General features: G+C 38.7%; 3 protein-coding genes across 3 annotated transcripts; all 3 read right to left on the reverse strand.

Annotated features, from left to right (window-relative positions):
* Positions 1–758: 758 nt before the first annotated feature.
* LOC146934454 (zinc finger CCCH domain-containing protein 49-like) lies at positions 759–2757 on the reverse strand. Its single transcript, XM_085706303.1, has one exon. It carries the CDS (start codon positions 2345–2347, stop codon positions 1208–1210), a length of 1140 nt encoding a protein of 379 aa, XP_085562429.1. The 5' UTR covers positions 2348–2757; the 3' UTR covers positions 759–1207.
* Positions 2758–4422: 1665 nt separating this feature from the next.
* Positions 4423–5923, reverse strand: LOC146934455 (uncharacterized). The gene is made up of 3 exons (XM_085707915.1): positions 5382–5923; positions 4671–5087; positions 4423–4573 (listed from the first exon to the last, which is right to left on the reverse strand). Exons 1-3 carry the CDS (start codon positions 5921–5923, stop codon positions 4423–4425), a joined length of 1110 nt encoding a protein of 369 aa, XP_085564041.1.
* A 5184-nt stretch (positions 5924–11107) lies between these two features.
* LOC146934456 (uncharacterized) lies at positions 11108–11473 on the reverse strand. Its single transcript, XM_085707916.1, has one exon. The coding sequence runs from the start codon at positions 11471–11473 to the stop codon at positions 11108–11110; it is 366 nt and encodes a 121-aa protein (XP_085564042.1).
* Positions 11474–16928: the final 5455 nt, after the last annotated feature.

Raw genomic sequence — 16928 nt, forward strand, 5'->3', positions numbered from 1 at the left:
GTATGCTTGTTATATCAAATCATTTGCATTTGGTTTCTTGTTATTCTTTTGATAAATAAGTTATGGAACGTTTATTATGTTCCATCATAAAATAAAATGTTTATTATGTTTATTATATTCAAACTGTAGAATGGAATATGTATTTCAGCTCGTTTTAAGTTATCCAAATGCATTGAACTTATTATATACAAAGACATAGTTGCAAGGATTTTGAAAACACTATAGGATTACTGGTTACATAACACAGCGTGAAGTTATCAACACCATATCTTATTACTAACATAAATTTAAACAATTATTCCCCCGGAAGTGTGAATAATCAAACATGATAGAAGCCTGTTCCGTGATTTATAGCACTCAACTCAACATTACTAATGCAATTGCAATTGCAATTGCCAGAACCACGATGTTTCTCATATTTGTGAACATCTGGATTCTGCCTGGCTCGTGACTTGCACATTTACCACCATACCCTATTTCAGTTTCCATCTCTATCCACCGTTTCAGATGGAGAAAGATTCTTTGTATCATATTTTAGTTTTGATTACATCCATAATATATAGACAAGAAAACAACATTGTTAATTACATTTTGTCGAATACTACATTACATTATTAACAACATGGATTATAATAGTATCAAAAAACAAATCAAGAGTTCCATTAAAATAACAATTGCTTTTATAAGATAAGATTATAATACAAATCAAAACATACAACATGGGTTAAACCCCAAGAGTTAAGCAGAAAGAGTAGAACTGAAGCAAATCCATAACTTTAATAAATAGATATATATATATATACATTGCATATATAATTTACATAATTGAAGACATTGATTTTGGATCCTACAATTGCAGAACATAGGAAACTTTAAATATCTACATCACCAAGATGAAATTAGCAAGGAGACAATAATAATTAAGGCAGAAGTTAAAATACGAAAATAATAGTAATAATAATAATAGTTCATCATATGCTAACCTATATACAAAAAAACTAAGCTTAGGATAATTTTTCATTCAATCATCATCATCTTCAAATCAATTACCGGTCGTCTGGATCTTCCAAGAAAACCTTCCAAAAAAGAGCTTCTATATACATTCTTACATTCAACCCATCATAACCTTCAAAATAAGATATATTTACATAAAATGCAATGCAATCTTGTGAAACCATACACGACCCCAAAATGAAATCATCAACATTCAATCACCCAAGAAAGGGCTCACCAGCTCCGAAACCCACCCAACATCCGGATCTTCAACCACTTCACCCGAACCCGAACCCGATCCATTAAAAGAGTTCTCTTTGCTCAGTTTCTCAAACATCTTCACCCTTATATCTCTTCCAGATTCCACCCTCTCCATCACAGGCTCTTCCTCGCAACACTGATCCCAAAGATCAAAATGATTAACCCTACCACGACTCGGCACCTGCGTAGGTGTCGTTGGTAGGCTACAGAATCCGGGTCGGATCACGGGTCCTCTGGGAGACCCGAATCTAGGAGAACCCATTTGAACATTCCATGAAGAAGGTAATGACTTCATGGTACCAAGTTGTAAGTTTCTCAGAGAAGCCACCATTTCATTCACAGAGCTAGAACCCACAGATCTTCCCAAGGACCGAGTCATCGGAGTAATCGGAGACATCGGAGGAGACTCCACCGGAGAAACCGATCCAGGAGGAGACATGAACGGAAGAGTTTTCACACAGGAAGACTCAATAGCAAGCCTGAGAGGAGAACCGTCATACGAATCAACGCAGTGCACACTCCGGGGACTCTGTTGAGTCGGAGCCCTAAGTTGCTCCGCCGTGTGAGCGAAAAAACAAACTGGCCGGCGACAACTGGTTCCGTCTTTACACGGCTGAGTACGGTAACGAGAAGGATGAAGCCAGCACTCGAACACACCATGCGCAAACTCACACGAATCACCTTTCTTGCAACTTCCTTTACGAAAATCAGGACACGAAGTGCCGGAGTAGTTATACTTTCTCGGGTCACGGCGGCGAGCTTTCTCGCCGGGATGAGAAAAAGGACACTCCGTCCAGTCATGTGACCTGCCACGTGCGCATCGCCGAATCTTAAACTCGAACATGCGGAAATGATCGTTAGAATACGAATCCACCGATTCATGACTCGGAAAAATCTCCGAGTCGGAATCGGTGTCGTCGTTTTCGTTAACATAGTGTTGGAAAGCGCTTAGTGCTTCTTGCATGTAGAACTGAGGATAATCGTCGTTGGAGGTTAAAGGTGAAAAAATCTCCGCCGTTGGATTGTTCATTGTTGGCCATGGTGGAACGTGTACGGTTGGATTTGTACGATGAGGTGGTTCCCCTAACATCATGGCGGCGGTGTGAGGAAGTTATGGTTTTGGATATGGATAAATATATTTACTACTTTGCAACTACTCAGTCATGGTTAGTATCCTATATAAACAGCGAATTTAACCGTGGTTTGGTTTAGTAACTGTGGTTCGGTTAAAAATCTCTTTGAGGTTAAAGTTAGTGGGGGGGGTTATTTCTACGTTACCGCGATATTTTATTGGGAGGGATGGTCACAGACTCATGGGTTGTGTTTAGTTGTGCCACGTAATGAACAGATGTTGAGGTGGTGAAACTGTAAAAGGGTGATTGGTTTGTCACCAACACAAAATGACCCAGCTTTTTTATTTTTTAACGCCCCTGGTCTTCCCAAAGCGGTGGAGTGGAGCAGCATATTAGACGCCACTGGTAATACTGGCATAAACATAATATCTCCCACTAAAAGATAATAATAATTGTAATAATATAATTATAATTATTAGTCTGATAAAGATAGTACTAATAAATTACTTCACTAAAGACAGTAGTTTTGATTTTTTTTCCGATGAGTTAGTTTCGGATTCTTAAGCACAGTAAAATTGGTTTTTTCTAATACTTTAATCTCAAAAGCAATAAACTTTTTTATCTCTTTTATTTAACAAGTGATCTTCATCATGTTTATTTTGTAATAGATTTTTTTTTTCATTAGTTGTAAATTACCCCTAATTTATCAAGGGGATAATGTAGGTCTCATCGATATAATTTTTTGTAACAATCGGTTATCATTTTCATCTTAAAAACTTATTCAACTTCTTTATTCAATATGTAACATCTATCTCTTTCGTTTAATAAATATTACTTGTCATTAGTGGTAAATTATCCTCAATTCATCAAGGATAATGTAGACCTCACCATAAAATAACATTTCACTTTTTGTTTTGGTAATTCAACTTCTTCACTCGACATGTGATGTTTATCTCTTTTGTTCAATAATCGAATACTACTCGTCATTAGTGGTAAATTACCTTCAGATCACCAAGGGGTAACGTAGACCTCATTGTAAAATTACATTTCATTTTTTGTATTGGTGAAACAACTTAGTGGTTGGGATTACACATTTTTAATGAGGATAAGTGAAGAATTTGGTGTTCGAACTCCGGTCATTGCATAATATTGACCTTGCAACTATCAACCGAGTTGTGTGTATAAGACAAACTACATTTCACTTTTTTTTATAAGAAAATTACATTTGACTTGAAGTTAAGAAATTACAAAGTTATCTGGTTATTTCTCATTTACAACTTGTTGATGACACGTTATCTGATGCCTTGTGTGTTGCTTTGTATTTGTTTTAAGCAGTGTCGGGTTTAAAAGTAAACTTTCTTAAGAGTTTTTTCATGGGAGTTAATGTCAATGATTTTAGGTTAAATGAGGCGACATCGGTGTTGAATTGCAAATTTTCGAAGCTACCTATTGTGTATTTGGGCATGTCGATAGGTGGTAATAAGAGGCATGTGTCGTTTTGGGAACCGGTGCTCAATCGAATCAATTCTAGATTGTCCGAATAGATGAACATAAATTTATCATTGGGTGGTCTGCTGATTCTCCATAAGTTTGTCATGTCCTCTTTCTGGTCTATGCTCTTTCCTTCTTCAAATCCTCTTCTGGCATTATCTCATTTATGATTAAGTATTTTTTTCCTTTATGGGTGTGAGGATCATAGAATTTTTTTTTTGGGTTGGCTTGGAGTCCATTTGTATGAGAAATGAGGATGGAGGTATGGGGGTTAGGCAATTGAGGGAGTTTAATGTTGCTATGTTAGTTAAATGGTGTTGGAGCATGTTGGTGAATAAAGGTGGTTTGCGGTTTCATGTGTTAGGCGGCTACAAAGTGGAGGGTGGACGTGTGAAGGAGGGGGTCAGGGAGGGTCGTGTTAGTGGAAGGAGAAGGTACATATCCAATATGAAGTTAATTTTATGTTTGAGGATAATGTGACTCGAAAGGTTGGTAACATGACAAATAATTTTTTTCGGATGAATAGGTGGATTGGGGAGATTCGCTATGCGAGAAGTTTAGGCAGTTGTTTGATTTTTATTTTATTTTTTTAGCAAAGGCAAATTTACTGCATTTCATTCAAAATAAGTGAGTACAAAGTAGTAGGTACTTCACGAAAAACATGGGGGCTAGGGTGAGATAAAGCAGCTCTAGCGATGTTGTGAGCTACATTATTTGCTTGCCTCCTAATAGACGACACTACATAGTCGGGATTACTGAGCAATAAAGTTTTACATTCAGAAACTAAATCACCAATTTCATTAATTGGAGGATTTTAGTAAGTCAACCAGAATCTTGCTGTCTGTTTCGAACATGACATGGTGAAAAGCTTTTGAGATTGCCATTTTGATGGACTCCAAAAGACCAATAGCTTCAGCTTCCAAAATAGTTACAGAGGAGTAGTTGAGATCTGACTTACCAAGTAGAAAATTGCCCGTGGAGTTTTTGAAACAAATTCCGTAACCCATGATTGTATTAGCATTGAAGATGGCGGCGTCAACATTACATTTGATCCAACCTTGCTGTGGTTTAGTCCAAACATGTAATTGTTCCTCATGGTGTGGTGGGTTCTTGATTTTTTGCATACAACTCCACTCATGGAGGACCTCTTGAGCACGGGTGACAATGAGAGTGGGAGTGGTGTTCGAATTTTCCCAAAGCAACAGGTTGCGACTCTTCCACAAACTCCAAAGTGTCATAGCTGCTAAATGTCTTTGTTGGTCAGTTAGCCTGCTAAAAAAATCAAAAAGCAATTTTTGAAAGTTGTCTGCGCTAGGTAGCAGTTCGCGGATGATGTTGTCAACACCAATGAGATTCCAACATGCACCAGATTTATGGCAGATAAAGAATAAGTGCATATGAGATTCAGCTAAAAGGTCGCAAGAAACACATGTTTCAGAGCAAGGAACGTTCCGTTTGGAGAGGTTGTCCCTCGTAGGTAAACATTGATGAGCTGCACGCCAAAGAAAGGCACGTACACGGGGGGGGGGGGGGGGGGGGACATGGAGGTGCCAAAAGAGTTGCCAATGAGTGGAATTTTGCATCGGCAAAGATTCGTGAAGATTGTCAGTGCATATACGGTAAGCCGATTTAACAGAATAGGAACCATCATTTGTTGCCTTCCAGATGCGAGAGTCTTCTCGTTGGTTATTGTATAGAGGAATTAAGAGAATGGCAGCAGCATCAACATGATTAAAAAGAGAATGCACGAGGTTGTGGTTCCAATAGTTTGACCCCGGTATCATCAAGTCGCTTACTTTTAAGTCCTCATGATCTGGGGGAGGAGGAGAGGACGGTTTGAGAGATGGTAAGTTGCGCAACCAAGGCATATTCCACACATTAATTTTTGAGCCATCACCAATCTTCCACCTATGCCCCAAAGTAAGTAAATGTTGAGTACTCCAAAGACTTCTCCATGTGTAGCTTGGGTTATGACCGAGAGGGGCATCCAAGAAATCCCTTCGTGGGAAATATTTGGCTTTGAGGACATGAGTAAGTAGAGAAGACGAATCAGATAAGAGTTTCCAACTTTGCTTACCGAGCATAGATAAGTTGAAGGCTTCCATATTATTAAACTACAATAAAATAATTAAATTAAAATGAATAAAACTAATATTTGACAAAAATAAAATATGTCTGTCATTTTTCTAAGTCATCTTGTAGTAGTGTTTTCTATTATTATTTTAAGTAAGTTTCAATCTCATTTCAAAATTTAGCTCAAACGATGTGAGAATCAGATACATTAATACATCTAACAATTCGAGAACTCGAGCAATGCAAGATTTCAAACAAACTTCAATATCCATCGTGCGTGAATTATGAGTTCAATTCTCATATTACCATTACAATCTTTTAATCCAACCGTAACACCATATTTAATGAGCTTAAATCTCATCCAAAGCTAGCTCAAATTAAAGGATGAAGATGTTCAAACACTTTTATATATCCAATTGCCCATGAACATGAAGATTTTGAGATTCAAACAAACTTCAATAATTTATTGTTATTTTTCTAAAAGTAATAATTTCATTTTTTTATAATACATTTAAATAATCGATACACTTTTATTTCAATTCTTAGTTTAGTTTTTTTGTAAAATATAAAAAAAAAATTTGAAGGATGTAAAATATAATTTTAAAATTACTCTTTTTGCATATTTTTTTTGATAAAAAATGTCGCATTTCTTAATTTGGTGTTTAATATTCATTTTCAGGCCTCGCATTATGTTAAGTGGAGTTACCCAACAAATTCAATATCCATGATCCATCCATTACCAAATAAAAACACAGTGGTGCAGAGGGAATAGGGACGCAAACAGAATTAGACAATTAGTTCAACCTGATGACTGGAAACCGGCGGCCAAAGAAAATAAAAGTGTGAATTTGCTTTTATTTGTTGTCCCACAAAGTCGGGTGGCACTTTGGTGACATTAATGTCACCGTGCCATTTCATCTGGGCCACACATTGTCATTGCCATTGCATCTGGGTCACACAACAAATCTAATGTCACCCAATGTGTGGCCCAGATTTAATGTCACACAAGTATTTCCCCACAAAGTCATACATGTTTAATGTAGGTAGGCATAGTATTGAATTTCATTTCCTCGGTTGAAGACTTGGAAAATATTACTTAATGAGTATTTCGGACACTCTTTAACAAAAAATACTAAGACACGAAATTATTGGAATCAAAGTAGATCTTGGCGTGCTTTTCCTGTACAACAGAAGAAACTTATCAATTTATTCTTTACAAAGTCAATCAACGCCGGAGCAACCGGAAACTGAACAACCTATATCTCTAGTTGATCGTATAAGAATATAATTCCCTGATTGTATTGATATCATTTGTGAAAATATATACAAATGTTTACAAACCTATTTAGGAAATTAAAACAATTCTCATGAATTGTGATTCATGGCTAATGAATGGCTAATCAATACTAATGAAAGGCTCATGAATTGTAATTCATGGCTAATGAATGGCTAATCAATACTAATGAAAGACTAATCAATATTTACAAGTGAAACAATGAATATAGACATATTCTAATACTCCCCCGCAGTTGAAGCGGGAGGTTGATGAACGCTAAGGCTGTCTCTAAAATCTTGAAAAAGAATTAAGGGAAGACCCTTGGTAAAGATATCTGCAATTTGATATCTTGAGGGAACGTGAAGAACGCGAACATGACCTCGAGCTACCTTTTCACGCACAAAATGGATGTCCATCTCAATATGTTTCGTTCGTTGGTGCTGAACTGGGTTACCTGAAAGATATATTGCACTTACATTGTCATAGTAAACCATGGTGGCTTTGTGAATAGGACAATGTAACTCAAGAAGTAGATTGCGTAACCAACATGATTCAGCAACAACATTTGCAACTCCACGGTATTCGGCTTCAGCACTAGAGCGAGATAATGTGGGTTGCCTTTTGGACGACCATGAGAGTAGGTTATCCCCAAGAAACACACAATAACCAGAGGTGGAACGTCTAGTGTCGGGGCACCCTCCCCAATCAGCATCTGTATAAGAAATTAAGGAGGAAGTAGATGATGGATAAAGATGTAAACCATGATGGATGGTGCCTCGAATGTAGCGTAAAATACGTCTGAGAGCGTGCATGTGAGCTTCCATGGGATTGTGCATGAAGAGACATATTTGTTGTACTACATAAGAAATGTCTGGTCGAGTGAAAGTGAGATACTGAAGTGCACCTGCAAGGCTTCGATAGAGAGTTGGATCTTCAAATGGAGAGCTATCAGTTGCACTCAGTTTCGGTTTTGTATCAACCGGTGTGAGGCAGGGTTTGCAAGATGACATGCCAGCACGGACAAGAATTTCTTCTGCGTACTTCTTTTGTGATAGAAATAGACCTTGGGAGTGGCGAGTGACTGCAATACCCAAGAAGAAGTGTAGGGGTCCCAAATCTTTCATAGCAAATTCTGAACTTAGTAGTGAAATGGTAGATTTTCTCAAATTATCGGAAGAAGTAGTGAGAATAATATCATCCACATATAAGAGGAGGTAAGCTATATGAGTGACTTTCTTGTAGATAAAGAGAGAGTGATCACAATTGCTTTGAGAGAAGCCAATTGAAGAAACATAATCTGCAAATCGTTTGTACCAAGTTCTAGGAGCCTGTTTTAGACCATATAAAGATTTGCGGAGAAGGCACACATGATGTGGATTTTTCGGGTCCCTGAAGCCTAACGGTTGATGCATGTACACTGTTTCTTTTAGCTCGCCATGTAGAAAAGCATTTTTTACATCTAATTGATGAATTTGCCAAGATTTTGACATAGCAATACTAAGGACAGTCCGAATTGTTGCTGGTTTAACAACTGGGCTAAATGTTTCTCCACAATCAATGCCAACCTGTTGACCTGCACCATCACCTACAAGTCGGGCTTTATGCCTCTCAAAAGTACCATCAGATTTCTCTTTATGTCTAAAAATCCACATAGATCTTATTACATTGACATTAGGTGGCCGTGGTACTAAGTCCCACGTCTTATTCTTAATTAGAGCATTATATTCATCATCCATGGCCATTTTCCAATTTGGGTCTTTAAGTGCAGACACTGGGTTTTTAGGTAGAGGAGATTTGGTAACATGGTTGTGTAGGCCACAATATTTTGGATTTGACTTAAAAATTCCATGTTGACTCCTAGTTACCGGTTTGGTGTCTGTTTGTAAAACTGGTTGGAAAATAAGAGGAGGTGATGGTTGGTTTGTTATTTGAGAGTGCAATTGTGTAACTGAGGTGTGGGAAAGAGGTGTGGTACAACTTCGAGGGCTGAGCCGTGTTGTAGGAGAAGGGGAGGTGGGTGGTTGATATGAAGAATTAAGATTAGGTGGAGTGTTTTGGTGGTTTGAAGTTGGTGAGGAAGGCTGGTATATTTGATGAGCCAGTGGGCTTTGATTTGGGTCGGATTGAGTTTGAGTCAAGAGGTGGTTGATGATGTAAGGTGATAAATCATCATCTAGGAATGTGTATGTTGTGGGTTTAGGAGTGTGTATCTTTGCATAAGGAAAAGTTGTTTCGTCAAATATGACATGACGACAAATGATAATTTTGTTTGAAGATAACTCAAGACACTTGTAACCTCTATGATTTGACGGGTACCCAAGAAAGACACATGGTGTAGAGCGAGGTTGAAGTTTATGTATTGTAGTGGAAGGAATGAGAGGATAACATAAACATCCAAACACACGTAAGTGAGAATAAGATGGGTCTTTTTGATATAACATTTTAAGAGGTGACTCAAAATTGATAGTTTTACCAGGTAAAATGTTCAAAAGATAGGTTGCCATTTCTAGAGCATAATGCCAAAATGATGAGGGTAACAATGCATGAAGTAACAAAGTTCGAATAATATTGTTAATGGAACGTATTTTTCGTTCAGATTTTCCATTTTGAGAAGATGTATATGGGCAAGACAAACGAAAATGAATTCCATTGGTTTCACATATTTTTCGAAAATTGTTATTTACATACTCACGACCATTGTCACACTGAATGGTTTTAATTTCCTTTTGAAATTGTGTGTTTATGTAAGCACGAAGTTTTTGAAAGCAAGAGTATACTTGAGATTTTTGTGAAATGGGAAATGTCCACAAAAAATTTGAGTAATCATCCAAAAACAGAACATAATATTTGTGACCTAACGAACTTAAGACAGGAGATGTCCATACATCGCTATGTAAAATATCAAAAGGCAACAAGCTATGATTATGGGAATTCATAAATGGCAATTTAACATGTTTACCAAGAGGACAAGATTGACAAAAAGGAGAATGTATTTTCCCAGAATCATTACATTCAATCAATTTATTTTGTCTAAGAGAATTTAAAACTTGTTTTCCTGGATGACCTAAGCGATCATGCCAAAGAGATGACGACAAAGCTACAAAGGATGATGTAGGCTCGACTTTATTTGTGGAAATGGTGCTGGTGGTGATAGGGTATAGGTCGCCACGACTCTCACATCTCATTAGAGTCGTCCCCGTCTGAAAGTCCTTCACAGAAAAACCAAACGGGTCAAATTCAATTGAAACTTTATTATCTGTAGTAAATTTACGAACAGATACTAAATTTTTAATCAAATTAGGGGCATGTAGTACATTTTTTAGGATAAGAGGGGGTGGGGTGAGGGAATGTATGCACTACCTATACCATATATTGGAACTGAATGACCATTTCCTACGATGATTTTATTAGATTTGCTCAATTTAGTATAAGACGAGAGATTACCTTGCGAGGATGTCATGTGAGAGGTAGCACCGGTGTCCATATACCACGACTGATCTGGCTGAGCAAGATTAAGGGTGTGAATAGCATTCTCAATATCAGTTGGAGTGGGTGCATTCACATTAAGGGCAGCTTGTGGTTTTGGCCCAAGAATTCCTCCTTGTGGGACAGTATTGTTAGACCGGTTCCAATTGTAAGTAGGGTAAGGACATGGTGGCATGTTCCATTGAGCTACCCATTGTTGCCATGGTGTCCATTGTTGCTGCCATGGTGCTTGCTGTCCTCGACCACCAGAACGACCCCCTCTTCCATTATTTCGACCACCGTTGTTGTTGCGGTTGTTTTTCTTTCCACGACCGCGAGAATTGTTACGGTTCTGCTCGTTGCTCATGGAGTAGGACGGAGGAGAGACATCAGTCAGTGGTGTGGTGGTGTTAGCCACAAGTGCCGCTGGTGTTGAAGAGGAAGAATCACGAGCAGCACGTTGAAGAATAGTTGATTATTCGAGCTCTAATCTGGATTTGGCAGCAGCAAAGGTTGGTAAAGGGTCATGTTGCTGGATGTAGGTCACAAATCCGGCATAAGTGTCGGTGAGTCCAGAAATCATTTTCAATACCAAGCGGGTATTGGAAACCGGAGAATCGACATTTGCAAGTTGATCAGAGAGAAGTTTGAGGCGGTTACAGTAAGCCTTGGTGGAAGAGAAATCCTCAAGATTGGTGTTGCTAAACTGGTTTTCAAGTTGCACAGCCCTTGAGTGTTTGTTGTCATTGAACATAGCAGCAATGCGATTCCAATATGCTTCGGGAGTGTCGTTAATCACAAGGATAGAGTTGAGGATGTCCTGTGTGACGGTTGCATACATCCATTGCAACACAACAGCGTCAAGACGATTCCAAAGGTCAGACTCGTTGGCTTTGAGATCGGCTGCCGCGCGGATGGCTTTTTCATCAGATGGGGGGATGATATGATCGAGCAGGTTGTGGACACGTGCTTGTGAAGGTGAGAAAAACACAAGAAGGGGGGTTGAATTGTGTTTTAGAAAAATTCTTCGTTTCTCCTAAAAACTGAACACACTGATCAGAAGCTAAGCGAGACAGCTTCTGAAGTGATAATCAGAATCTAAATGCAGCGGAATAAAACAGAGAGAGAGAGAAGAAGAACGACACAAAGCAATTATACTGGTTCCTTCCACAATCCGGAAGTAGTCCAGTCCCCCTTGCACTTCCAAGGAGATTTCACTATGAGTAATATCTGATTACAAATGCTCAAGCACACAAGCAAGAGACTTCCAATGCTCAAGCACACAAGCAAGAGACTTCCTTTGCTCAAGAACACAATCAAGAGACTTCCTGCTCAAGCACAACTGCAAGAGACTTCCTAACTAAACAAAATTACACAGAAAATTGTTTAAGGTTGAACACTTGATATACAATCAGAGGTGCTCACAATACAAATCAGATACAGACTCAATGGACTTAAGAATTTCTAAGATATGACTTTGAGACACAGAAATTCTAAGTGAATGCAGAACAATTTCAGCAGAGGTTTGGTACTTGTGAAAATCTTGTGAGTCTTTCGTTCAGCGTTCTTGCATTACCAATTCTCTAGGTCTTCACTCCTTTATATAGAGGTGTGAGAGAGACGTTGTGAAATTGCCAGCACACCAAAGAGTCGTTGTTGAAGCTTGATCTTTCACCAATAATCTTTTACCTGATTTGGCTGTTGTCCTATGAAGAACAAATTTGAAATCCATTCCTTATCCAAAGGAACATCTATGCAGGCGAAACCGTATTCTGGAGCTGTTTTCTTGTCCTGTAGCGCGGACACAAAACAGAGTAGTGGAGAACGTGGTTGTACAATTCGTACAAAGTACAATGTCAACGCTTTCGTCCAAATTGCAAACACACGCCTTCAAACACCTTTGAAATGACCGTTGCAAACTCCACTAATCCTTTGTTTGTGTTTTCGAATCCAATAGACAGCTTTTGCATTGATAATTCTTCAATTCTTGATTCTTTGCAAATCCAGTTGATATTCAGCTTCTGGTGAAATGGCTTCTGATGAGGCAGCTTCTGATGATGCAGCTTCTGATGATATGACTTCTGCAGCTTCTGATGACGCAGCTTCTGATGATGTGGCTTCTGGACCTCTTGTCTTCAGAAGCACTATTCTTCAGGAGCAGCTTACTTCAGGAGCGCTATTTCTTCAGGAGCAGCTTGACTTCAGGAGCGCTTTTTCTCTTCAGTAGCAAGTTGCCTTCAGGAGCGTCCAAGCTTCAAATTTTTGTTGTTTCCATAGCTCTTTATTTGCTCATTCAGAACCAATGATGATGTAACTTTATAATTATGGTCCTGTACACTTGAACAAATATTAGCTAGTCCAATTTACAATTTTTAATACCTTGTTATCATCAAAACCCTTTAAGGTTCATTGTTAAACACATTTTGTTCCAACAATCTCCCCCTTTTTGATGATGACAAACAAAAGTATTTAAAATTGATCAATTGTTGTTAATCTAATTAACAAGTTGACTTTGGGGTTCTGAGGTTTGTAAGCTCAGAATCTGAGGTTTGTAAGCTCAAACTCCCCCTGAGTCTGATAGTCTTTAAGGTGAGGTTTGTAAGCTCCCCCTAAGTTCTATCCAGGTTAATTAAATTCATTTTTCGCGCAATAATATTATCAGAGCTTAAAAACAAAATTGAATCATTGAAAGAATTAACTTATAGATAAGAAGAATGGTTCAATTAATTTTACTTGAATTTTGATACTCCTTCGTTCGTTCATAGCTTATACCAATAAGGTAAAAAAAATGATAGAAGGTTTTCAAAAATTTCAAATGCCATTAATGGGGCTCAGAGCCTTTAAATACTTGTCACATATACTCCCCCTTTTGTCATTATCAAAAAAAATTAAAATAAATTTAAGCATAAAAGACAAAAAGATATGAGAAAAACTCAAACAGGAGAGAGTATAAAAGAAAGTGAACTAAATAAGTCAGAGCAAAATATATGAACATGTATATCAATTGTCAGAAGCAGCTAAACAGTCAGAATCAGTAAGCATTCAGAAGCATAGAGAAATAAAACACGATGGTTTCAGAAGCAAGGACTAGGAATTTAAAACAAACAACAAACAAAAAATAACACTAAGGTGTGCAACTAAGGGTTGGTTTGTTGTTGTTTCTTCATCTCCTCCATTTCTTCAATTTTCTTCTGCAACATTTCTTCAAGCTGTTGTTGCCTCTGGAGAAGAGCTTGTTCCCTTTCTCTGGCTTCTTGCTGCTGCTGTGCCATCTGTTTCTTCAGAAGCTTACACAACCTGGCTTCTCTGGTCAAATAGTCCGTTTCTGAGAAGAAAGGCTGGTTTGCCAGGAGCAGTGTAGAACTTCTTACTCTGAGACTCTGATTCAGATGCTCCATTAACTTCCTGACAGAAGCTTCCTTGCTTCTGATGCACTTAGCCCTTAAGCTTTCAATTAGCTCAGTTGCCCGGTTCTGAAGTGATGCCCAGGAGTCTTCATATGCACTTGTGAGATCAATTGTCCTTCGTTGATCCACAAGATTAAGCAATTGACTAAGGATTGTCAGAAGCTCAGAAGTAATATATTCAGATTCCAGGATGTTTGTGGGTGGATGATCAAGGGTTTCAAGATCAGAATCACTGATTTCTAAATCTTGAATGGGGTTAGGAATTGGAAAGGTAAAGTGTGTTTGTGTGTTTGAAGACGAAGGCTGGTCAGAATCAATGTGTGTGGTGGAGGTTGAGTCTTGAACATTGACTTGAGAGATGTCAACATCCATGGGAGTTGGTTCTGGAGAGTGTTCAGGTAAAGGTTGAAATTCAGTTTCAGTTGGTGGTTGTTGTAGTGAAGTTGTTGTTTGATTGTTGAGTTGGGGGTCAATGATGGCTATTGGTGATTGTGGGGGTGTTGTGGGTTTTTGTGGTTCAGGTGTTTGTTGATGGGGGTTTTCTGAAACAACATTTTCAGAAGCAGCTGCTTCTGGAGTTGCTTCAGAGGCCTTTTCTGAAGTTTTATCTATGGGTAATTCACCTGAGTAGTGGAGAGCAAGATTGTCTAAGACAGAAGTGTCTTCTATTTGTTCAGGTGCTGATGGTGAAGAGGGTGAAGAGGGGATAGAGGTGACTGGAATCTGGATTACCTGATCTGCAGGGTCAGCTTCAGAAGTGATCTTCTGTGGATCAGCAGATTGAGAAACTGCTTCTGAAGTTCCCTCTTCTGGAGCATTTTCAAAGACGAGCATCATATCGTCTTCCTCATTGTCTTCAGTAGGTTTACCAGCAATGGCTCTTACTTCAGCCAGTTTATCTTTGTAGAACCTATCACAGTCCTCCAATCCCAAAGCCTTGAGCTTTTCATCTCTTTGATGAATGTATTGAGCTTTTTGATCCTTTCTTTCTGATATAAGATCAGCAGCACGTTCATCTGCCATCCTTTTCCTTATTCGAGTCATCTCAACCATAGGACTCACAAGTTGAAGGGGAGCCTTCTTCTTCTTCAGCTTGGGATCAGCCTCCTCTTTCTCTATTTCTTCAAGAGCTTCATCCAGCTGCTCTTGAGTGATTACCAAGTCTGCCTTACCTTTTCTCCTCTTCTGTGGAATAGAAGCAGCACCAACCTTCTGCATCTTTCCTTTTTCCTTGATAAAAACAGGTTTAGCAGCTTCTGACTCAGTACTAGTTCTGGCCTTCTTTCCTTTAGTAGGAGCAGCTTCTGATTCAGAACTAGTTCTGGCCCTTTTCCCTTCAGGTGCCTCAGAAACAGCAGCTTCTGACACAGCAACTGCCTTGGCCTTCTTGCCTTTCCCTTTAGCAAGAGCAGCTTCCTCCTGAGACCTTGCATCTTCCTCCAAGACGTACTCAGCTACTGATTGAACTAGGAAATCAGAGTCACTTTCCTTAAAGATGGGAGGAAAGTCCCTGATTATCTCAGTTTCAGCAGTTGTCATCTCTAACCACTTTTCATCTTTAGGGGCTTCTTTGATGAACTTCATAGAGCATAAGCTCCTGCTACTGATAGTCCTTTCAGCAGTAGAAACTTCGAAACATTTATCAGAAGCACTCCTTGTCCTTTTTAAGAACTCCAGCACCCTTCCTTGATGAAAGATTTCAGAAAGCAATCTTCCATAGGGTACTTGTTTTCTTCCTCTTGTAGTGCTTTCGTTTATGGCCCAGCAGAGATGATCCATTACATATCTGGGGAAGTTTATCTTTTCAAGATTGGTCATGAAATAAATTGCTAGCTTCTGTTGGTTGTTGGGTTGGTCAGACCCTCCTGCTCTTTGAAAGAAGCAATCATTACTGAATTTCACCAACATTCTGTTGTGAATCTCCATCTCTGAAGGCTTGGCATCTTTCTTCCCACCCAGAAGAGAGTTGTAGTAACCTTTTAGCAGGACATCTTCCTTCCTGACTATTTCTTGGAATCTTCCCTCTGCATGCATCCTACAAGCTTTAGCTATAACGTCCTCAGTGATGGTTATAGGAATGCCCATCACTTCAGACCTTATTTCTAAGCTATCAAATGATGTAGGATTCATATCCATGACCATTTTCCCTTTCTTTGACCCCGCTTGTTTGCTTACGACTTTTGCAGGCTTTTCATTGTACACTTCAGCTTTTAACCAAAAGTCCTTGACCAAGTTCACATATGTTGGCCCATTTAGCATCTTGAAATACTCAGACATCATCTGAGTTTCTATCAAACCTTCCATGTTTACTTCATACTTCTTGAGTGAAGCAAAATCCACCGGTGACTCTACTTGAACTATTAAGGATTCCCATGGAATATCCATAGTCTTCTTTTTGTAGATGGACCCAGATTCTGATACGCTTTGCTTGTTTGATGTAGATTCTGAAACTTTTGAGCTTGATGATGCCATTTGATGATTTACGAAGATTTGAAGAAGATGAAGATTTTAGGGTTCTAAGGTTGAGAGAATGCGCTTACTTCGCAAGAGGTTTGAGAGCAAATGTGTTTGTTGTGAGTGAGTAGTGTGTGAATTGACAAAGTGTTAAAAGTAAAACGATTGCAATTCAAAAGAGACAAACAAACATAACATTAATGACAAAATTGGGGGCGCGTGAAAAGTACTTTCAAAGCTTTTAAATCATCATTGCCCTTTTAGTTATACACCAACACATACAGGCCACGTAAGAAGTTCACAGAGTAACTACCAAGTTAGTGGGCCAAAAGTTACTTTTTAAAAGGTAACTTCCAACGTTTCCACTAATTCAACTATTCAGAGGCAATAAATCCAGCTTCTGGACTTCAGATGCTGACGTCATCATCAGAAGCG

This window comes from Medicago sativa, chromosome 4 (assembly GCF_051527215.1).
Source record: "Medicago sativa cultivar Bolivia chromosome 4, Bolivia_mono, whole genome shotgun sequence".
In the NCBI taxonomy this organism is placed as follows: domain Eukaryota; kingdom Viridiplantae; phylum Streptophyta; class Magnoliopsida; order Fabales; family Fabaceae; genus Medicago; species Medicago sativa.